Genomic DNA, 23,781 nt, shown 5'->3' on the forward strand with positions numbered 1-23,781 from the left:
GTTGCTACTACTATCCATCTAATCTAAAACAATATGTACAATGAGTGAATAAAGTTCATGGTCCACTCCAGCTATCTCAGATGTTGATGATTCAAAAGTTCAAAAAACAGGAGAAAACAGTTTGTCTCTTCACAGATGGAGTGAAGAAAAGGAACAGGGACACTCAGGTGACTCAGGGCTCTCAGGGTTCTTAGGATTCGTGTACTGCAGATTCCTCATGGATTCTTCCTTTGGGCGCGGTGTTGTATCTCTACACTCTGAATTCTTTCAGCCAAAGTTACATTTCTTTGTGGAATACACTGAATTTCACCATTCTCTTGCATCACCCAATAGGTGTGACCAGGACCTTCAGCAGAAACCACCCCTCAGACAGGTTTGGCCTCTCCTGAAGGAGAAAATACCCAAACAGTTTTGCCTGGCAACTTCTTTTCTCTGATAACAGGAACTCTATCTCCTTCTTCCTTTCATATCAAATCTGACTGAGCAGGTCCAGCTTGATTTACTGAACTCTACTATTCACCAACCAGGTTGCTTATGCTAAATGTTTCTCCCAGTTTTTCAAGGATCCTCCCCCCATGGCTGTGAGAGTGGTTTTCAACAAATCGTAGCGTTCGATCTTCCCTGCAGCTGGTGCATAGTAGGGAATGTGGAATATACACTCGATGCTGTGCTCTTTGGCCCAGTTCTTTACAAGATTGTTCTTGAAATGAGTTCCATTGTCTGACTCAATCCTCTCTGGAGTTCCGTGTCTCCACAGGATTTGTCTCTCCAGACCAAGAATGGTGTTACGTGCAGGTGCATTGAGGAACTGGATAAGTTTCCAACCATCCAGTGCTTGCCTCTACCACAGTCAGCACATACTGCTTACCAGATGGAGAACGAGGTAGAGTGATGTAGTCAATCTGCCAGGCTTCACCATACTTGTACTTGGACCATCGGTCACCGTACCACAAGGGCTTGATCCGCTTTGCCTGCTTAATAGCAGCACAAATGTCACAGTCATGGATGACTTGTGTGATAGCATCCATGGAAATGTCAATGGATCTGTCACGAGCCCATCGGTAGGTTGCATCTCTGCCTTGATGTCCTGACGAGTCATGGGCCCACCGGGCTAAGAACAGCTCACCTCGGTGTTTCCAGTCAAGATCAGGATCAAGATCAGAGTTCGTGCCCACTTGGGAAACTCTTGCAGCTAGATCTGCCTGATGGTTGTGTTGTTGTTCCTCAGTAGCTTTGCTCTTAGGAATGTGAGCATCGATGTGTCTCACTTTCACTGGGATTCTCTCAATGTGAGCAGCAATGTCTTGCAACAGATCTGCAGCCCAGATAGGCTTTCCTTTTCTCTGCTATCCATTCTTTTTCCAGTCTTTCAGCCAACCCCACAAGGCATTGGCTACCATCCATGAGTTGGTGTACAGATAAAACTTTAGCCATCTCTCACGTTCAGCTACATCAAGAGGTAGGTGGACGGCTTTTACCTCTGCAAATTGACTGGATTCTCCTTCTCGATCTCTTGCTTCTGCAACTCCATGTGTTGGACTCAACACTGCAGACTTCCACCTTTGCTTGTTTCCAACAAGATGACAGGAACTGTCTGTGAACAAAGCATATTCCTTTTCATCTTCAGACAGATCACTGTAGGGAGGAGCTTCCTCAGCATAAGTTACTCTCTCCTCTAGAGGTTTTGTACAGTCAGTGCCTTCTGGCCAATGTATGATCACTTCCACAAGACCAGGTCTTTCAAGATTTCCCATTCGAGTTTTCTGTGTTATCAGAGCCATCTACTTAGACCAGGTAGCATCTGCTGCATGATACGGTGAAGAACCTTTGCCTTTGAACATCCAATTCAAAACTGGCAATGTAGGAGCTAGAAGTTGTGACTCAGTTCCAATTACTTCAGAAGCAGTTTTTACTCCTTCATAAGCAGCTAAAATCTCTTTCTCTGTTGGAGTATAATTTGCCTCTGAGTCTCTGTAGCCACGACCCCAGAAACCAAGCGGGTGTCCGTGTGTCTCACCTGGAGCTCTCTGCCATAAGCACCATTGTCACTTGCAGCAGTGTACAGAATGTTACTGTCTGGACCGTTTCAGACAGGTCCCAGACCCACTGCTCGGACTACTTCTTGCTTTATCTGGTCAAAGGCTGCTTGTTGCTCAGGACCCCTCTGGAAACTGTTTTTCTTTCGAGTCACATCATAAAGAGGTTTCACAATCTGACCGTATCCAGGAATGCGGAATCTCCATAATCCCACTGTACCTAAGAAACGTAGAGTTTCCTTCTTTTTGATGGGATTTGCTATGGTGGAGACTCTGTTTATCACATCCATTGGGATGTGATGGAGACCATCCTGCCATTGCACTTACCTCTCAATTTTACTTAAAGGCTAGATACAGATCAGCAGCAAACTTACTGGCATAACAATTAACTAGTTTATTCAGCCACTTTCTGAGAGGTACCAGTCCTCTGATTTAGCAGATATTGAGTGTTTCTACCTGTAACATCGATACAGCAGAGCCAGATGCAAACAAACTTTTGTTTACAACAGACAGATAAAATACTGGTTTGCAACAAAAGGGACCAATGACTAGAACTGTCAAGTCTGAATCAGTATTTGCTGAGCATCCATCCTCAAGAAACAGTCAAAAAGAAAATGCTCATGGACATCCCTATTGTTTTTAATCATCCCAACCTACTCTTCATACACACTACTACAACTGTTTCTAGAAAATTAGCTAAGAATTGTCCAATATTAAAAGATTGTTTAACTATTTCTTAATATAAATTCCTGTCTGCCACCTTTTCTTCACTTAATTGAGGAAGAAGTAATGGAGATTACAATGACAAATCTGGTACTACCCTTGCTTGTTGACAAATTGTTAATTAGAAGCAAGATTTGTTTGTTTTGGTTTTTGTTGTTGTTGTTTTGGGGGTGTTTTTTTGTTTGTTTGGGGTTTTTTTTGGCAGAAGAAAGAAGCTTTGACTGTTGTCAGTGAGGAAAACACTCAGAAGCCTGTGGTTGGAACAAAGAAGTTAATTCTAGTACAGTGATGGAAAACACAAACCCATCACTCAAAAAAGCAATAAAGAACAACAGCCCTCACTTTTTTAAAAGCATGTATTGCATAATCTTCTGTCCCAAAAATTCTTCATACCAATTTTTAAAAAAAGCCTGAAAAACGTTGTTTATTCTTAACTTAGTTGTATGCCTTCATTTTGAAGTGCACTGCCTCTTCCTTCTCCCATCACCTTGCAAAATAAACACCCTTACTGTTGCAAAGATAATACTCAAAAAACAAAAGAAATGTTTTCATCCCAAATTCACAATTGGGATAATACAGTATTAGCACTGTGAGTAAGTTTACAACTGGCTGGCTGCAATCTCACAGGCAGTAAAATTACCATTAACCAAGTCAATTTCCCAAAGCTTGTAAAAGCTGCAGAGAAATATGTTCAATATCTTTATTGATGATCTGGATGAGGAGATTGAGTCCATCATCAGTAAATTTGCAGATGACACCAAGCTGGGAGCAGATGTTGATCTGTTAGAAGGTAGAAGGGCTCTGCAGAGGGACCTTGACAGGCTGGACAGATGGGCAGAGTCCAACAGGATGGCATTCAACAAATCCAAGTGCCGGGTGCTGCACTTTGGCCACAACAACCCCATGCAGAGCTACAGGCTGGGGTCAGAGTGGCTGGAGAGCAGCCAGGTGGAAAGGGACCTGGGGGTACTGGTTGACAGGCGCCTGAACATGAGCCAGCAGTGTGCCCAGGTGGCCAAGAGAGCCAATGGCATCCTGGCCTGCATCAGGAATAGTGTGGCCAGCAGGAGCAGGGAAGTCATTGTACCCCTGTACACAGCACTGGTTAGGCCACACCTTGAGTACTGTGTCCAGTTCTGGGCCCCTCAGTTTAGGAAAGATGTTGAATTGCTGGAGCATGTCCAGAGAAGGGCAACGAGGCTGGTGAGAGGCCTTGAGCACAAGCCCTATGAGGAGAGGCTGAGGGAGCTGGGACTGTTTAGCCTGGAGAAGAGGAGGCTCAGGGGAGACCTTATTGCTGTCTACAACTACCTGAAGGGAGGTTGTAGCCAGGAGGGGTTTGGTCTCTTCTCCCAGGCAACCAGCAGCAGAACAAGAGGACACAGTCTCAAGCTGCGCCAGGGGAGGTTTAGGCTGGAGGTGAGGAGAAAGTTCTTCACAGAGAGAGTGGTTGGCCATTGGAATGTGCTGCCCAGGGAGGTGGTGGAGTCACCATCCCTGGAGGTGTTCAAGAGGGGATTGGACATGACACTTGGTGCCATGGTTTAGATAGTCATAAGGTTTAGGGTGACAGGTTGGACTCCATGATCTTTGAGATCTCTTCCAGCCTTCTTGATTCTATGATTCTATGATTCTATAATATCAGGAGCTCCAGTTATTGTTTAAGGATAAGCACCCAAAAGATAGAAGGTGGGAGCAGTATGGGTTTTTTTCTGTGAGATCTCATCAATACCCAACATGAGCCAGCTAACCATACAACCTCCCACTCACCTAGATGGATATAGTTTCTTGCCAGAAACCTGCAGCCCAGAATTAGTATTCACAATTTTATTAGGAAACCAACATCCAACAGGAATGCACATGATCATGGAATAAAAAGTGATGAGGCTGATGGGAGAGAGGAGGAGGAGCAGGAGGAAGTCACAACCAGCCTGCAAAAATGTCTTCTATACCTTCAGATCCATGTAAGGTTGAACCTGATCAAAATCAAATCCTTTCAGCTTTTCACAACTGTATTTCAAGCTTTCTCTCCAATTGCATATAAAGAAAATTCATTTGAAGTGTATGTTGTATGTTCCAGCTCTTTGAAGCCCTCAGCCCTTCATGACTGAGTTTTCTTTTGAGGGAGGTGGAAAAAAAACCTCAACACCCACAAACCATGAACAAAAAAATTTTTACGTGGTTCTCACCAGATGCAGGAATGATTTAGCCTGTGGCAATCAGATAAACAAATTTTTCTTATTTATAGTTCATAGGTGTTCAGAAAGAAAGATTCATATAGAAAAGAAAGTAGTGTAAGGGGGGTGAGGGGTGTGGAGGAGTGGGGAAGAAATAGACACTCCAGTGTTAAGAACTAGAAGCCAAGTACTGTTATTTTTGAGAAGTCATTAATTCATACTGGAGTGTAACTTTATGAATTCTCTAAAAAGAAAAGCAGCACGTACACATCTTCACACATGATTATACTCACAGTTTCATTCTCTGTTGTAAAAGCAGATCCCATATAGTATAAATTCAGCAGGCTTAAACAGCACATGCATCAGGTCAGCAAAACAAAAAACTGAAGCAGAGTAAAACAGGTTTTGAAGAAACCTCCTTTAAACACTCAATTGCTGTAGGCTTTAGAGAGAAGGAAATTCTGGGTCCCCACAAACAGGGGCCTTCCCCAACCCTCAGTGGAGCCCACAGAGAGCTCTGCCATTGCTCTTCTTTCGCAGGTCCAGCACCCAACATACAGCAAGCAGCCTCACTGTGTCATTGGTCCAACTCCCTTCATGCAGCTCATGGCCCACAGCAAGAGCAGTGAATCAGTTTGCCTTGTTTGGTCAGTTAAAAGAGTGACTTGGAGAACAGCTGAAAGCTCTGTGCTTCTGTGGTACTGATTGACAAATCTGAAAAAAATATGTGAGGAACCTACAAGATATTTGCAGGGAGATAATGTCAGCAGTTCTCTTTAAGCAGCAGTTGCTATTCTTGGATATGCCATAATTGCTATACGTGAAAAGAGAATACAGGATTTTGGCCACACCACACAGTAAGCAGTAACTGTGCCTGGCGTACAGCTCTCAGCAATACCTTCTGAAATTAACAATATCTTCCCTCAATGTGGCATGGTGCAAAATTCAAAATGATCCACACTGTGATACCTCAAGGTGCCAGAGACTCCCTCCTTCATAAAATGAATGAACACGTGCATTTATATACATAGGAAAGAAAAAGCCTATCTCATCCTTGCTTTACATAGGGTTTCCTTCTGAAATCCACAAACTTGCAGGGAGAAGCCACATAAACAAGTTGAATTTGGAAAACTCTTTTTCCAAGTGATTGCTAGTAGAAAGTTGCCTTTGGACCTTGGATTGACTGAGCAACTTCTACAAGGAAAAACAAGTATGCAGCAAATGAGTGAATGCAAGAATCTGTTCTGCTACACAGGCACAGAGCAAGCAGTCTTCAAACCACAGAAAACTTAGAAGGAAAAACTACATGGGCTGACACGAACGCATGACTAACTTCTGCAAGCACCGAACTTGACAGAAATGAGCACTCTGGCTATCTCAGCTATCAAGGTAATGGAAACTGGAAATGCAGTTGAGGTATTGATCTTTTGTTGTTGTTGCAGTTGTCCTTCAGTTGGTTTCCATAGTAATCTTATTTACACAGAAATACATGCATTTCCTACTACTTTTAACTATGTTGCTGCACAGGAAAAAAAGATGTGCAGAATCTTCAAGGTCTGATCATGCAGAATCACAGAATGTAAGAGGTCAGAAGGGACCTGGAAAGATCATCTAGTCCAACCCCCCTGCAGCCCTTCTACTGACACCAAATATGGGCTTTGTTTTTGTAGTGAATAGAAATGCCTTTTTTTTTTTTTTCCCTGATTTTCTTTTTGTGGGGTTTGGATTGTGGGGGGCAGGATTTGGTTTTGTTGTGCATTTTTGGTTGTTGGGAGGGGTTTCTTTTGTTTTGCTGTTTGTTTTTGGTTGGTTAGTTGGTTTTGGCTTTTTTTTGGGGGGGGGATGTGTGTGCTTTTTATCTGTTTTTAAGTTAGCTATTACCTGTATTTAAGAACCACACTTTAAAAGGAGGACAAAGTTTCTGGAAAATCTCCAGGATGGTTAAGGAACTAAATGCAGATGCCAAATCAGAGGTAGCATCTCTATTACAATCACAGGTCAGTGCCAGTTCTTCTATGAAAAGTATGTTTAGAATAATGCAACTCTTCTAAAGTGAGAATATTTCCAACAGCTGCTTTCATTTTACATACAGAAATATTGAAGTCTATGATTATTAATGAGAGCATAACGTAACAAAGAAATTAAGACTTTCATATAGTACCAAATTTCCTCCATTCATGCCTGTCATTTCCACCACCATGTTATTTTCATGTAAGAAGCAAAGAAATACTACACCATCTTATTATAAGATAGTTTAATTTTAGACTATACTAGCTTGATAGCATATCCCTTTGACAAAAAAAAAAAAAGTTATTTTAATCCCTCTGCAATTCTATTTTTCTTTAGACTTAGAATTGATTAAAACAAACAATGTTCCAGTCAAACCTCAATTCTTTTCAGTATTTTCCCATCCTTCCATTATCATCCTAAAAAAAATGTACTTTTACAACATAGAATTCTTTAATCAGCCCTGACACGTGTCTACTTTTTACTTGGCCCTGCCCCAGCAAACACAGTCGTGCTCTGCTACACATCAGTTCTCTCCACAACCTCTCTTTTCCTTCAGGTAACATACTTCATTTCAAAACATACCTTCCACCACAGAGCAAGAGACTCCACACTTCTGTAAGGGTTAAACTAGAGGCTGAATAATTGATGCACAAGCAGAATTCTGCTTTAGTTCACAAACACTGTTCTCCTTCAGTCTGATTTTTTTCCAAAACAGCTTCCAAAGTAAGCTTGAGTCTCTCAATCAATTGCCATAGCCTGTTATTGAAATCTTCATTGTTATATAAAAGACCAAAGCTTAAAGAATACGTTCCAGGATCAATGATTTCTCAAATTCATCAACTCTTACATGGCATTTAACAAAAATGATTACAAAACAAAACAAGTCCCAGTATTACTTGTACTTCAGCTATCACCATTTGGGAATTTGGCTCAACAGCATCAGTAAGATGGTAGAAAGCAATTTTCCAGTACCACACCACTGGCAAAGCAGAAGACTCACATGCAGCTTTCTAATAATGCTTATAATAACGTGCAGAGGCACATTCTTGCAGAGTATGAGGCTTCTGCCATTAAAAACAAAACAAAACAAAACAAACACCTAAAGAACTAGAGAACAGGAATACTTACAACTATATATAACTTTCCTAGACCAATGGATTTGATCCAAAATCCATTAAAAAGAGTTACTCTGCCTCTTACATTAAATGAAGTGCCGGTAGCCTTTGTAACATATTGAATTATGTGCAGTTTTGGGGCTCTGTTTTTCATCCTCCATGTTGAAATCCTAAAGATGCAACCTTAACTTCATGTTACAGTTCTCTTCTCTTGAGGAAAATATTGACTATACGTTTGTTTTGTATACAGAGTTCTCATAAGTAACAGAAATGTCTCCTTCAGACTTCTCTTTTCTTTCTGGAAAGCTGTTCCACTGAAGGAGAATGTCTAAGACCAAGAAGGTCTGCCTTGTCTCAAACAACCAGAGCAGGAAGTATTTTAAGAGAGGAATTGGGACAGAGACAGATCAAGCCCCGTGGAGGCAGCATGGCAAGCTTAACCCCAACCCCTGCAGGACTGGAAAACATCAGGTTGAGCATGCAGTGGGTGACAGGTGAAACTTCATTCTACAGTTTCCCCCCTGAACATTCTCACCTAGTTTCAAAAAGGGCCCACCTGTTTTAATTACTCTGTTGCCCACCTGAACTATACTACTGGTTTGGTTCCTGCTCAGCAGGGACAATCCTCGTTGTCCACTGAATAGGATGACCACACTGGACTTTGAACTTTTTTATTGCTCCTCAGAGTCATTGCCATGACCCTTACCACTGTTGCATCTTTGTCAAGCAGGCATAGCCCGTTCAGGGGATTACAAAGACTTACCTCCTTTGTCACCCACCAAGTAGGACAAGACAGAGAGACGGCATCCACTAAGTTGTAATTTAAGCATATTGTGCCATTTCACACTCAGTTTAGACACAGTCATGCTGGTAAACATACATCACAGCAGGCAGAAGAATCAGCAGAAATTTTTGAAAATATCTGATCCAAGTCAGAACAGCCTGTGATACCTGCGCTAAAGGCAAGAGCAGCAGCTGGATGGCAGGAGGCAAGAAGGAGAATGGCAGACCAAGCATACAAAAAAATTCACAACCATGAAGGAATTAATCTTATCACTTCTTCATGAACTTGTATAGGAACAGAATATAATGTGATCTTGGGCATTATCCCACCAAAGCACTCTAGAGCACACAAGCAACTCATACCTTCAGCAGGTTACATGCTGGCACCTCCAGGTGAAAAGAAACAGTTGTGGGCTGCTTAGGGCTGAAGACTTTTACAGAGTATTGTAAAATGCAATGGATTATCCCAGACACAAATACAAAATCTCTTCTTTCTCTAAACTAGAATGTCTTTATGTTTGCAGAGCAGTTCTGACTTTTACAAACAATTCATAATTATTTTCATATTTAATTAGATTTCTGCATAACAATTAACTAAAAACAAAGTATTTCAAATATTCTTAAGGTATTCATCTGCCTAGGAAGCGATGTTCATGAAGTGTTTACCAAGAAAATGGGATCAAAGAGTCTACTCCTGCTAACACTTACATAACACTGTGGCTAACATGTTTAAGACTTCACGTTGTTACTGAAGCAAAAGAATGTGCATCGGCCACAAGAGCAAGCATGCACATTTTATGAATAATGCAATGAACAGACAGGTAAAATTGACACCACAAGATGTTGACAGACGAGGCAGAAACCTTCCCCAGGCAACATGGACTGCAACAAGGAACTACTATTTTTGAGCTGCACATATCTTTCCAGTAGGATTTCATTCTCCTTGAAGCAAGCTCACAGCCACACACATCTTGTTAGGTTGGTACTGCATTTGCACATTAGACACAGAAGCTAGCTGAACAAGCAAAGCCGTGTGGAGTCAGCATGTCACATGGCCTGGTCAGATCATTGCCTTGTACCTGTTTTGTTTTATTTTGTTTTTTTTACCAAATAATATTTGCACTGGAATAGAAGAGAAAGCTCCCCATTCTTTACAAGGGCAACATTATTTGTAGCCCTTTCCAAAATAAAGCGATTTTGATATTTGACAAGCCAAACTTCAGTCTGATGCCTAATGGAAATCTCTTTTGATCACAGCCTTTCTACCAGTAACTGACATATTATGGGTTCTTGTTAAGATAATGGAAAGAACAATAAATATTTTTCACCTTGAGAAGTCAATTAAAAAAATCTTATCACCAATATTGTTAAATAACTGTAAATGCTTAGAAACCTAAGGAAAACGGGATTTTAATTTTTTTCATTCAATTATATAAACCCACCAAGGCACACCTCAGCTCTTTTGTTCAGGAAAATCTTCAATACTTTGTTTGCCTTGTTGCCAAGAGAGAACACTGTTTTTTTTTTCACTCAGGTCAAATATAAACCTTACAGCTCTTGTTCAGATAAAAGTTTCAAAATTCCAAGCCCAGTGTTTGACCTTTATCAGTAGGACCAGCCAGAGGACTTAGATAGGCAATATTCTTGTGCCAATTTATGTTAATGTTTTGTGCAGGTTTTATGTGAAAGCAAATGCCAATACAAAATACACTGTATTTGCTCTGAACTACATGAAAGTCACTAAAAATCCTGATAAAACACACTCAAAGCAGAACAAGAAAACATTTAACACATAACAAATAAAAGAAACTTGAATTCCCAATATAGTAAATTGTTTTCATGGACAAAAATACAGAAGAACTACCTACCGTAGTTTCACTGTTATGTTAAACACCTTTTGTACTATGGTCAGTAATGCAATAAGCAGTTTAAGCACCTAGCCTCTAGCAGTCAGTGTGAATCATCACTGATTCCAAACATCTCTCCTGAAGACAAAGTTTGCTTTCATACTTTGACAGTAAGCTTTTCCTTTAGCCATCACAACTGAAATATAAAGAAGACTGAAATAAGCTCATATTGTCCTTAAACCTGCATGCATCTGGTAAGATAATGACAATACTGGTTATGGAATGGTGCAATGATTGCCACAAAGAATTTGGCCTGTTCAAGACTTCCCTTCCTCTTAAGAGGGAAAATACATCATATTGCAGTATTATTTGCAAATAGAGACAAGTAACTCCATGGGGATAGGGTTTTTTTCAAAGCAATATGTCAAACATATCATTAAAATGTCAGCAAAATATATTGCAAAGTGAAATAGCTAGCAAGCTCACAAACTATCAGTAGTCCATGGCTTGCACAAATACACACACGCTTGTTACAGCAAACCTGTCAGCTTTTCTCTGTTTTGACCTTAAGGCCATTTATACTTCTATTGTAGAATGGTGAAGGCTGAATGTGCTTTTCAAACAGCTCCCATGGGCCACCAGTTATCAAACTTTAGTGATATTAAAGCTTTATGCTTCAGTGTTATCTGGTAACATGGGAAACACTCATGTAGCTGTTGCCACACATGCTTTGGGCATGAGATTTCCCTCCTAGCTGGATACTCAGACACTGCAGTACATAATGCAGTACACTGCATCACAGTACACAACAGCAGGGGCAATCCATGAGGTGCTAAGTAAGTTTCAGATGTAAAGGTCATGAAAACAAGGTAATGCTCATCCATCTGAAGATTTAGGTAGACCTTCAGAAGATTCCCCCATGACACATCAATGCATTAAGGTTACTTGACCACCTATTTTCTCTCTTTCCAAATGATCCTTTGGAAAAAACAGGCTTTGTTTATATTAGATCTTAAAGAAACACCAACCCATTTCACTCCCTCATGACCATCTCAGCACATGTGGTACCTCATCAACAATGTGCTAACCAAAAAATGATGGAGGAATCTCATGTTTCGAAAGCATCTTGCTCAGTATATGTATTACTCAAACCAAAATAATATTTATGGCAACAGTAAGAGAAGTCAGATAAAATTCTGGTAACCAAGCAATGTTTCATGTTTTCCCTTGAGCTTTCTTCAGAAGGTACTGAGCTGTCACATCTATACCTAAACTTTACCATGCTCCCAAAACTCCAGCAACACAACTAGTAACTAGTAACTGGTCAATACCAAACCAAACCAACAACAGAAAAACAAGCCCTTTCAAAAAACCCAAACAAACAAAAAAATAATATAATGTCTCCAAATCATAGATGATCTCTCAGCACAGCAAGCAATACCAGTAGTTCAATCCAAGTAAAACTCAGCCTGAAAAACCAACCAGATGGTGTCATAGTAATTTGAGAAGCCCAGGAAATGCCAGAGTTGTCAGGCCACCACCTTCTCAATAACATTTCCCCCAAATTAGAAACTGAATACACCAGGTCACTAGCTGGCAAAACTCCCAGCCTCAAATGACAGCCTGTCAAAAAAGAGAGAAGGGCACTATTCCATCTCCTGCACTAACAGGAGGGCCTGACAGTCTCTGAAGAGCAGATCCAGTGCTTCATCACAGAAAAGAAGACAGAGATATACTTTATTTTGTGTAGAGTACTGCATTCCTCAGCAAACCAGTTTCTTCAGAATTTCAATAAATTCTTCTCTTCAAAATGCTCCACAAGTTGCTAGGTAACATCTATTGCTAAATTGAAACTGGGAGTTCATTAGGAGTGGAGCAACCTGATTATCAAGGTGATAAAAACCTCACAGTAATTCAGTTGCTAAGTACATTTTAAGTGTTGATCCCTTCACAATAATTGGAATGAGAGGAGGTAGTGGACGACGGAATGATAATAAATGGTCAATAAAGCTTTTTCTAATAGACTTTCACGGAACAAGAAAAACTGCTGTTTCTAAATCAGATCAGTGCCAAGAATTCCTTTGTTTAATTCCCTTTCCTTCCCAACCTTGAAGATGGTCCACTGCTACAAGAACTCCATCAACATATATCATGATACAGTGCCACAGTCAAGCATGGGCATCCTATACATCTTTATTTTAACTACTATTTTATTTTATCAAGATTCTAAAAATTTTTGTGGCTCTCACTGGCAACATAAATGCCCCATCATCCCCTGTAAAGAGACTGATTCACAGGAAGGAGATGTGATCTTTCCTATGCATCTCCTATGCGTAGGAGCTCCTCTCCTGTGACAACACGCTAAAAGAGTTAGGGTTGTTCAGTTTGGAGAAGAGAGGCCTCCAAGGAGACCTTATTATTGCCTTCTAGTATCTGAAAGGGGCCTACAAGAAAGCTGATGAAGGACTTTTTAGGGTGTTGGGTAATGACAGGACTAGGGGAAATGAATCCAAGCTAGAGGAGGGGAGATTTAGATTATACATTAGGAAGAAGTTATTCACCATAACGGTGGTGAGACTGGAACAGATTGCCCAGGGAGGTGGTGGAAGTCCCGTCCCTGGGCCTTCCAGGCCAGGCTGGATGTGGCTCTGGGCAACCTGATCTAGTGGAAGGTGTCGCTTCCCATGGCAGGGAGGTTGGAACAAGGTGATCCTCGTGGTCCCTTCCAACTCCAACAATTCTGTGGATGAATGCTTTGCAGAATACCTTGTGGCTGTGAGCAACCTGTCTCCAGAACACAGAACCTGATACACATCTTCATTTCTTTCTTGCTCAAGAGCCTAAGTATCTTTCCAGAAGGAAACAAAGTATGTAGGAATGACATGGATTCAAAGCACACAAGTCTGCAATACCCAACAGGTCATCATCGAAGACATCAATGCAAAAAAAAAAAAAAGGATGAAAATAACTGGCACTGCAGAAAATTCAGATAACCTTAACTAGGCTATAGTCCACTTTTACTTATGGAAACCAGGATGCCAAATTTAATTTAAGGTGAGGCTATAAAGTCTTTTGGAACAGAGATTCTCTTAAAATGCCATTTTACAGAGGCACATTGTGCTAGTATACTTGAAGTTAAACATTTACTAGACACCTGAGAGAAACGAAACACTAATATAACTATGAGAAAAGAATCTTTCAGATTCTCAACAAAGGGCACATATATGGAATAAAAGTCAATCAAGCCACCGTTCTGAAAAGCAGAAGTTTAAAAATCACCAGAAGAAAAACACTGAGAAAAGAGCAAGATCCTAACTCACTTTTCAAAATGGAACAAAACAAAACGAAAAATCCCACATGTACTCTTAAAGAAGGACTAGTTGGTGAAATCTATCAGGATGAGTCAACTTGAAAACCTTTTTGGAAAGGTTTACTAGGATTTTTTTCCCAACCAAGCTGAAATTACCACTGTTGCTACAGCAGAAAACTGGTAGGAAATTGTGTTGCATTGTTTGTTTGGTGTTTTGTGTGGTGTTTTTGGGGGTTTGTGGGGCTTATTTGGAAGTGGGTTTCTCTTTCTTTCTTTCTTTCTTTCTTTCTTTCTTTCTTTCTTTCTTTCTTTTGGATAAAAGTATGGTAGCTCCTAGAGACAGCACATGAAACAATTCATAAAATTACTAGATAGATTTATATGAAACTATGCATGCTTTGTTCTTTTTAATATTGCTAACATGCCCCAAACTCATGACTTATGCAACAAGTGAAATAAAATACTTATTCAGATAGCAAAATAATTTGTGTTTAGTCCCTGTGAAATTTACAGGAATGACGTGCTCAGGTGTAGTTTTTGGAATCTGAAGATCTGTGTTTTGGGATTAAACTAACTTGACTGAAGCAGAAGTGGAAGCCAAACCTTATCTTACACAAGCTGAATATGGAGACAAGGAGAACTAGTCTGGCAGACTTAAAAGCTGTCTTTTGCTGAGGCAAACCAGGCTGCTAGAGGAGGTAGAAAGTAGGTGGAACCACATCCAAATGTCACCAGATTGACCAAATAAGCTAGGCAAAATGGAAGTTATATGTATATATTGACTTTTTGCCTTAAGACCATGTATTGGTCATTACAGTGAGAGCAGTGGGGCAAAGAAATACATCTAAAACTGAAACATGTAGAGCACCAAGAAGTGTTATCAGGGAAGTTCATGAACATCAGCATATCTGATGAAGAGAAAGGCAAGGCTTGCAAGTACAAAATAAGTGTTTGCGTAATGGTGTTGAAACACAGATGTGAATATGAGCAGAGGGGGTGCCCAGAAGGCATCTACTAAGATGACCTGGGCAACAAGTTTGTGAAATCCTTGAGGCAGCAGAATCCAGTGCCTTACACGCTACCTAGATCCACCACAGCTCATTTCCCGACCAGAGGAATTAGCTTCCACATAGGCACAAATCAAGCAGGCACAGTTATCCACAGGGCTGTGCCTACAACCAACACCCCACACCACATAGGAGCCAGACATCACCCACCTTTTCAAGGGAGGGTGCAACTTGGACTGAAGGTCTCAAGAACTGCTGTGAAGATAGCGTGCCAAATCCAGCCAAAATTCAGATGGACAGATTCATCTCTCCCTTCTCTCCTCACATGACTGCTTGTGGGTGTCGGTGCAGGGCAACCACCTACTACCACCCTACTTCACCTGCTGCTTCCCTAGCAGCTACTCCAGGGCAACACACATAGCATGGGCCAGAAAAGAATCATGTCACAACCTACCTCTTCAATATAACAAAGATATCAATCCAGCATAAACCAGACATAGAATATATAGAAAGACTAAAGGACAAGCATTCAGGTTATGCAGGCAAACAATCCTCCAATATTTAAAAGAAAGTTGTCAAGACTTTGCACCTTCACACAACATGAACAGACTTTTCACCAAGTATTTTCCAAGCATAACAAACAGAGCTAAACTCAGGCAGCATCACTCTAGGTTATCACTAATAAATCAAGCATAAATAAGGCTGATTAACAGACCACAAGTTTCCTCACGGCACTTAAGTTCCATCTCAGCAAAGCCTGAACAATTTTGGATATCTAAAACAACTCTCACTGCTCTCCAATATCTGAATGTGCTGTAGAGGCCAATAGAGAAACACAGAAAGCCATCCAGAAGACCTCAGAACCATGAAATGACTTTACCTTTTAAACATGCTTAAATAATGTTTCAGTATGAAGAAACAAACATCTTTAATGTACGGTACATTCCTGGCATTCCAACCTGTCCACAGGTTCCTGTTCATGTTCTTTTTCCTCTGTACACAGAAAGCCTTTCTTCTCAAAAGGCACATTGCACAGGGAAATTTCAGAGCAAGCTACATTTTCAGACGACATGCTTGAAAGTTTATTTAAAAAAATACTATTATTAAAAAATAAAAAAGAGCTGGAGAAAGACAAAGACCAGATGGTGTGGGAAGCAATCAAAACAGCACAAGGGTTACTAAATTGCATCCACTTTGAAATATTAACTGGCTAAGAATCAGCAAGACAGGTTTCCAAGTGAGTCTGAATATTCAAAGCTAAAATCTTGAGTCTGAAAATAGTTTCAAAATCAGTATCTAAACAGTGACACAGTAAATATACTGGGATGGAGAAGAGAAGGAAGGGGGGGGGCGGAATTATTTAGTGTTTATTTGCTTGCTGTGTTATATTAAGGGGTGGTGTTTAGTAGCCCATAAAAGCATTTGTTGAAGAGCCAAGTTACTTGTTGCTTAAAGATTCTCTGAAAGGCTTCCAGGACAGTTTTCTGTTCCTGAGTTAGATTACTTCCAATCATTCTCAGCCACTTACCTTCATCAGTGAGAGGTAATTGTGCACACACTATGTGCTTGCTTTCAGCCCTTACCCTGAAGTTCGGCTGAGTTATGCCGCCGGAGACAGCTAGTCTTTCAGTCCCAGTTCGGGCACCTTTTTGTGGCATATTAAGGCCACGGGGACCTGAAGAAGAGTTGAGGAGACTTACGGATAGCTCAGAGAATGGTCAGGATCCGTTTATTGTGAGAATACACACAGCTCATATACCAGTAGTAGCAGTCAAAAGCAAGCCTGTTTCTAGCAGTACTGTTCCATCCTAGCCAAACAGAACTTATTGGAACAGTCATTGGTTAAGCATTTCAAATATGTGCACTACAGAGGTCAACAACAGATGTCCTTTATCTTGTCTCTACCTTAGTGCCTCCTGAGGTTTCGTTTTAATGAGCATGTCTGTTTCTTTACCAGAACACTGTGTTTCAGACTCAAAAGTCATTGACTCATTTTCTCCAATCCCCACAGTTTGCCACAGTTGCAGCAGTATACTAGAATTGACTCATCTTTCTGATGGGAGAGTATGAATACTGATTTCTGTGTAGACTAAATGTCTCTCCTAGAAATATTCTTCTTGTACATGATGTGCAACAATGAGAGAAAAACCCATAGAGTATACTTAAAATTTTCCAAAACATATGCTTTTTCCAGTGAAAGCTGCAGATACTCCACAGTTCTGAAAATTGGTTCACTTAAATATAACAAGCAACTTTAAACATCTAAGTTGGAAAATTCTGGCCAAACTGCACAGCATATGGGTGTAATGATTCTATGATTCTATTAAATTACAACATATCATATTTACTAGAATGCACAGAACAGTGTGAACTGCACAACTTTAAATATTGTCTGCTGGTAACAGAAAAAGGGGAGAATACCTCTTACAAAAGACCAAGGACTAGAGTGATATACCTGAAATAACTATCAAATTTCTCAACCTTTCAAAGAAATACAGATGGGCTAAATTATATTAGGCAATTATAATGGAGGCTTAGATCCTGCAGGTTTAAGGTAATTAGGAAGCATATCTTAAACAGTCAGGGTTTCTTGAGGCTAGACAACCCTTTAACAACTCTTTTTTGAAAGGTAGTTAAAGCATACAATGCAAATAGAAGAAATCACAAAAGGATGCTTTGCCTGTTAAAGGGAAAGGGATTAGGTCACAAATTAATCCAAAATTACGGCTATATAATCTCATCTTCAAAGCATTAGACAATGAGGATGCTCAGTTTGCCACTGACTCATGAACACTATTCCAGTTATGCACAGAGAAATTAAAATAGAATCATAGAATTGTTAGGGTTGGGAGGGACCTCAAGGATCATCTAGTTCCAACCCCTCTGACACAGGCAAGGATACCTCACACTAGATCATGTTGCCCAGAGTCACATCCAGCCCAGCCTTAAAAACCTTCAGGAATGGGGCTTCCACCACCTCCCTGGGCAACCTGTTCCAGTGTCTCCACTGGAACTGCCGTCCAGTTTTCACCCTCATGGTGAAAAACTTCTTCCTCACATCCAATATGAATCCACCCATTTCTATTTTTATTCTATTTCCCCTAGTCCTATCATTACCTGACACCCTAAAAAGTCCCTCCCTAGCTTTCTTGTAGGCCCCCTTAAGATAGTGAAAGGCCACAACAAGGTCTCCTCGGAGCCTTCTTTTCTCCAAACTGAACAGCCCCAACTCTTTCAGTCTGTCCTCATAGGAGAGGTTCTCCAGCCCTCTGATCATCCTTGTGGCCCTTCTCTGGACACATCCCAGCACGTCCAGATCCATTTTGTAACAGGGGCTCTAGAACTGGACGCAGTACTCCAGGTGGGGTCTCACCAGAGCAGAGTGGAGGGGGAGAATCACCTCCCTCGACCTGCCGGCTATGCTTCTCTTGATGCAACCCAGGATGTGATTGGCTTTCTGGGCTGCAAGTGCACACTGGTGGCTCATGTTGATTTTCTCATCCACCAGCACCCCCAGGTCCTTTTACTCAGAGCTGCTCTCAAGCCACTCACTGCCCAGCTTATATCGCTGCTTGGGATTGCCCCAACCCAGATGCAGGACCTTGCATTTGGTCTTGTTGAACCTCATGAGGTTGGCTTGTTCCCACCTCTCCAGCCTGTCAAGGTCCCTCTGGATGCCATCCTTTCCCTCCAGCGTGTCTGCTGCACCACACAGCTTGGTGTCATCAGCAAACTTGCTGAGGGTGCACTCAATGCCACTGTCCATGTCGCCAACAAAGATGTTGAATAAGACTGGTCCCAGGACTGATCCCTGTCACTTGTCACTTGTGGAGGCACTTGTCACTGGCCTCCACTGCCATGTTGATGGCAACCTCAGTGCATATGAAATCAGGCATTACAGGCAGAAATTTAACTTCTTTGAATTCAAAATCACAACTCTTGAAAGGTCAGAAAAACAGAAGATGCATAACGACACTATAAAGCAGAATTGCTGAAATTGACACTGTTTTATTGAAATCTGTACTTTCTTTCAGTGCTTAACTTAAAAGGCAGTGTGGTCATATGGGAAGATGTCCACAGTTGAGAGGAAAGCTGTAATATTGAGATCCCCCCCAAAAAAAGATAAATGAGATACAATGTATGTTTTTCCAGCATTACAGTTATTGTCTTCTCTTCAAGAAGATGTGGGAAAAGGCAAGGCTAAGAGACTGTCATAGAATTTAGGCTTTTGTTAAACCTGCAGAAATCAGTACTTCTGCTGTCTCTTGTAACTGTGGATGGTAAGAAGAGGTGTCTGGGAAAAGGTACCTTTGAAATACAGCCAAAATATATAACATTTAATATGGTTAGCTCTGTTCTGAGCAAGGGCCTGGACCCAATGGGCCTTTCCCACTGTGGTTATCCTAAACAGCATGTATTTCCACTTCATTTGTCTGTTCAGTGTATAGCTTAAATAATGCTCTCTTGTTTTAGCTTTTTGTCATTCTTTTCACTACTAGATTTGGTCATCAATTCATCTCACAGTTGAACATTTGCCTCTTCAGATAAACCACTGCCGCAAATCCAACCCATCAAGTATAACTCCACACATGGCCATTGGCCAGGCTCACCATTTGAGCACTCCAGCACTCTCAGAAAGACTATTCTTCAGTAAAAATGCATGGATAAACCTGAACATAAGCAAAGTGACCTAAATTAAAGCAGACTCGAGAGAAATTTCCTGTGACACTTGATCCAGTAAAGTAAAAAGTGAAATCAAGATCTAGTTTTAAATTTTGTCTCCACATGCCTCATACTTACAAGTGAACCTGGATGCAAGATGTATAGGACAGTACACTACTAAACTGTGCCAGAAAAATGGCCTTTAGGCAAATTATAATCTACACATTCATTAACATATCTACCAGGATAGTTCAAATTAAAGGCACAAAGTCAATTTTTATAATTATCTTTCATTTTCACCAGTTTTCCTTTATTGTCAAAAATCTCTATTCTGTTAGAAAACTAAAATACCCCGCTATTCTGATTTACTCTTAGAAAAAAACCCAAAGCAAGTAATGAATGGTTATGAGTTACAATCAAGTAACCCAAACAACAGCTTTTAGGCATCTCTTACCTAAATGCTAACAGGAAGACAAAAAACAGGTATTCTGTAATCCAATAAGCAACTGCAGATACGTACAAAAGTCCAAGATTAAATGAGTTCCTGCATCTTGATCAGTTGCCAGAGGAAAGTTTTTCTTTACATCTAGACTGCTTCTAGGGGAGGCCAGTTTGCACACGCTTTCTAATCTAAAACATGTTCAGGAACTAGAAACATCATCTTTCAAGCCTAATAGACTCTGAATTTAATTTTGTTTGAATGTTTATTAACATTCCCAGTGTGACTTCACCGACTGCAATAATTACACTTTTTTGTAGTATTACCTTTTAGTCAGCATCAGGCTCTACATTCTGCCATGGGCAGGGACACCTTCCACTAGACCAGGTAACTCAAGACCATGTCCAACCTGGTGCTGAACACCTCCAGGGAGAGAACATTCACAACCTTCCTGGGTACCCTGTTCCAGTGTCTCACCACCCTCACTGAAAAGAATTTTTTCCTAATATCTGGTCTGAATTCGTCCTCCTCAAGCTTCAATCCACTCCCTCTCATCCTTTCACTACAAGCAAATGTAAAAAGTGCCTTTGTGGTAGGTTGAAAATTCCCCCCCAACATTAAATTTGCCAGACCAGCTCAGCTGGTAGCAAATTAAAGCTGTATTTACAAGCAGAACTACAATCTACAATGGCATGCAATGAATATGTATAAATATACAATATTTACAGGTATTTACAATTAATGAACAGCACAAGGACCCCCCCTGGCCAAAGACCAGGGGAAGCTGTAACTGCTTCTCCCTTCCCTGCCTCCTCCATTACCCTCCTGTACACAAGGGACAAGAGACAGAAGCAGGGAAGTTAATGCCAGTCAAAACAATGCAGCCAAGGTCAAGCAGAAGCCACCAGAAGCACAAAGTTAGTATCTCCCAGCCCCAGGAATTGAGAAGAGAGAAAGATTGTTTTGGGAACCAAATCTTATGGTAGATATCTCTCCAATTAGATTGTTTAGAACTATCTTTATTTTTCTTTTTACACCCAATAGTGATTTATTTACATTTTACCACTTTCTGTTCAAGATCTGTGAAAAAATTTAAAGGCATAGCCTGAAACTACCACACCCTCTCCCAACTTTCCTGTAGGCCCACTTCGGGTACTGGAAGGCGACTATAAAGTTTCTCCAGAGCTGCTTTCTCTGAACAGCCCCGACTCTTGCACCCTATAGAGAAGGTGTTCCAGGCTGCTGATCATCTTCACGGCCCTTCTCTGGACCTGCTCCAGTCGTTCAATGTCATTTTTATGCTGGGGACACCAGAACTGGATGCAGTACTCCAGGTGGGGTTTCATGAGAGCAGAGTAGAGGGGGAGAATCACCTTCCTCACCCAGCTGGTCACGCTTCTTTTGGTGCAGCCCAGGACATGATTTGCCTTGTGGACTGCAAACACACATTGCTGCTCATGTCAAGTTTTCCAACCAACACCCCCAAGTATTTCTCTTCAAGACTGCTCTTGAGCCCATCCTTGCCCAGCCTATATTTGTGCTTGGGATTGCCCCAACCCAAGTGTAGGACCTTGCACTGGGCCTTGTTTGAACTTCATGTGGTTGGCTTGGGCCCATCTCTCAAGTCTCCAAGTCCCGCTGGATGGCATCCCTTCCCTCCAGAGTGCCAACCAGACCACACAGCTTAGTGTCATCCACAGACTTGCTGAAGGTGCACTCAGTTCCACTGTCCATATCACTGACAAAGATACTGAACAACACTGGTCACTGAAGGATGCCACTGATCTCCTTTTGGACATTGAGAAACTCTGTGAAGACCATACTTCGCCAATTTGGTGACCAGGATTTCGCACAGGACTGTGTTGAAAGCTTTACACAAGTCCAGGCAGATGACATCAGTTGCTCTTCCCTTGTCCATTTATGCTATAACTCCATCACAGAAAGGCACCAAATTCACCAGGCATGATTTGCCCTTAGTGAAGCCATGTTAACACAAGTCACCACCATGCCTTAGCAAAGCCTTCAGGAGTATCCGCTTCACGATCTTGCCCACAGTTTCCAAGGTCTTCCTTTTTTCTCCCTGTGAAGATGTGGGTTATGTTTCCCCTTTTCCAGTCAGCAGAGACTTCAACAGATTGCCATGACTTTTCAAATATCACAGAATCATAAAATGGTCTGCATTGGAAGTGACTGCTGAAGGTCATCTAGTCTAACCCCTCTGCAGTTAAGTAGGGACATCCTCAACGAGATCAGGTTGCCCAGAGCCCTGTTGAGCCTCACTTTGACTATCTCCAGGGATGGGGCCCCAACCACCTCCCTGGGCAACCTGTTCCAGTGTTGTACTACCCTCATGGTCTAAAGAACTTGTTCCTAACATCCAAAGATAGACAATGGTTTGGCAACTTCATGACCCATGGGTGGATCTTGTTGGGTCCCATGGACTTGTGCACCTTCAGGTCTTTCAGATGGTCTCAAAAGTGCTCTTCACTTACAGTGGGCAGGTCTTCCTTTTTACAAACCTCATCCTTTGTTTTACAGGGCCTGGGGGGTACAGCTTGAGCCCTTGCCAGAGAACACTGAGGCAAAGTAATTGAGCACCTTGGCCTTCTCCATATCCAGATCTCCACTTTCCTCTTGGAGAGGCCTCACATCTTCCCTAGCCTTTTTTGTTTTATCACTGATGTACCTGAAGAAATTATTCTTCTTCTCCTTTATGTCCCTGGCCAAGTTTAATTCTATCTGAGCTTCTGCTTTCCTAACCTGATCCCTGGCTGCTTGGACAACATCTTTATAGTCCTCCCATGTCATCCATTTTCCCTTCCATTGCTTATAGATTCTCCTCTTTAGCCCAAGTAACTCAAGGAGCACTTTGTTCATCTATGCTAGCCTCTTGGCACTCTTGCCTGTTTTCTTCTTTCTTGTGATATGTTGGCCCTGGGCTTGGAGGAGATGGTCCTTAAACACTAACCAGCTTTCTTGGAACTCTCCTGCCTCCAGGGCTTTATCCCATGACACTCTGCCAAGCAGATCTCTGAAGAGGATGAAGTCTGCTCTCTTGACATCTGGAGTAGTGACCTTGCTTCACACTCTCTTTGACATTTTGAGGATCTTAAGCTCTGTCATTTCATGTTCACAGCAGCCAAGGCTGACCTTAAGTTTCACACGGCTCACCAGTCCCTCCTTGTTGGTGAGGACAAGATCCAGCATAGGACCCTTTCTTGTGGGTTCCTTTACCTCCTCCTTGTGGAGGAGGAAATTTCGATCATTGCATTCCAGGAACCTCTTAGATTGCTGGTGCCCCAGTGTCTTGTCCTTCAAACAGAAATCACCCATGAGGACCAGGGCTTGTGAAGGCAAAGCTGTTCTTATCTGTTTATAGAGGGCGTCATCCACACAGTCTTCTTGGTCAGGCAGCTTGTAGCAGACCCCCACTATGATGTCCCTTTCCCTTGCCTTCCCTTTAATACTCAGCCATAGCTCTGTCACCTCTTCTTCTTTCCCCAGGTGGCACTCCATGGACTTATCTATCTTTGACACAGAATGCCACATCCCCTCTCCTGCCTGTCTTTCCTAAAGAGCCTATATCCATCTAATTGCACATTCCAGTGTGGGAGCCATCCCACCATGTTTCAGTAATACCAATGACCTTGTAGCCCTTGCAGGCATGGGCAT

The 23,781-nt window shown here is 41.5% G+C and overlaps 1 protein-coding gene across 1 annotated transcript in view; it reads right to left on the bottom strand.

Annotated features, from left to right (window-relative positions):
- ROR2 (receptor tyrosine kinase like orphan receptor 2) overlaps window positions 1-23,625 on the bottom strand; it is a 147,824-nt gene extending 124,199 nt beyond the window's left edge. The window contains exons 1-3 of the mRNA XM_054397597.1: window positions 23,260-23,625; window positions 20,125-20,131; window positions 16,537-16,683 (exon numbers count right to left, since the gene is read on the bottom strand). Coding sequence (XP_054253572.1) covers window positions 16,537-16,683; window positions 20,125-20,131; window positions 23,260-23,625 — 520 coding nt within the window. The remainder of the gene's footprint in view (window positions 1-16,536; window positions 16,684-20,124; window positions 20,132-23,259) is intronic.
- Window positions 23,626-23,781: the final 156 nt, after the last annotated feature.

This window comes from Indicator indicator, chromosome Z (genome assembly GCF_027791375.1).
Source record: "Indicator indicator isolate 239-I01 chromosome Z, UM_Iind_1.1, whole genome shotgun sequence".
NCBI lineage: Eukaryota > Metazoa > Chordata > Aves > Piciformes > Indicatoridae > Indicator > Indicator indicator.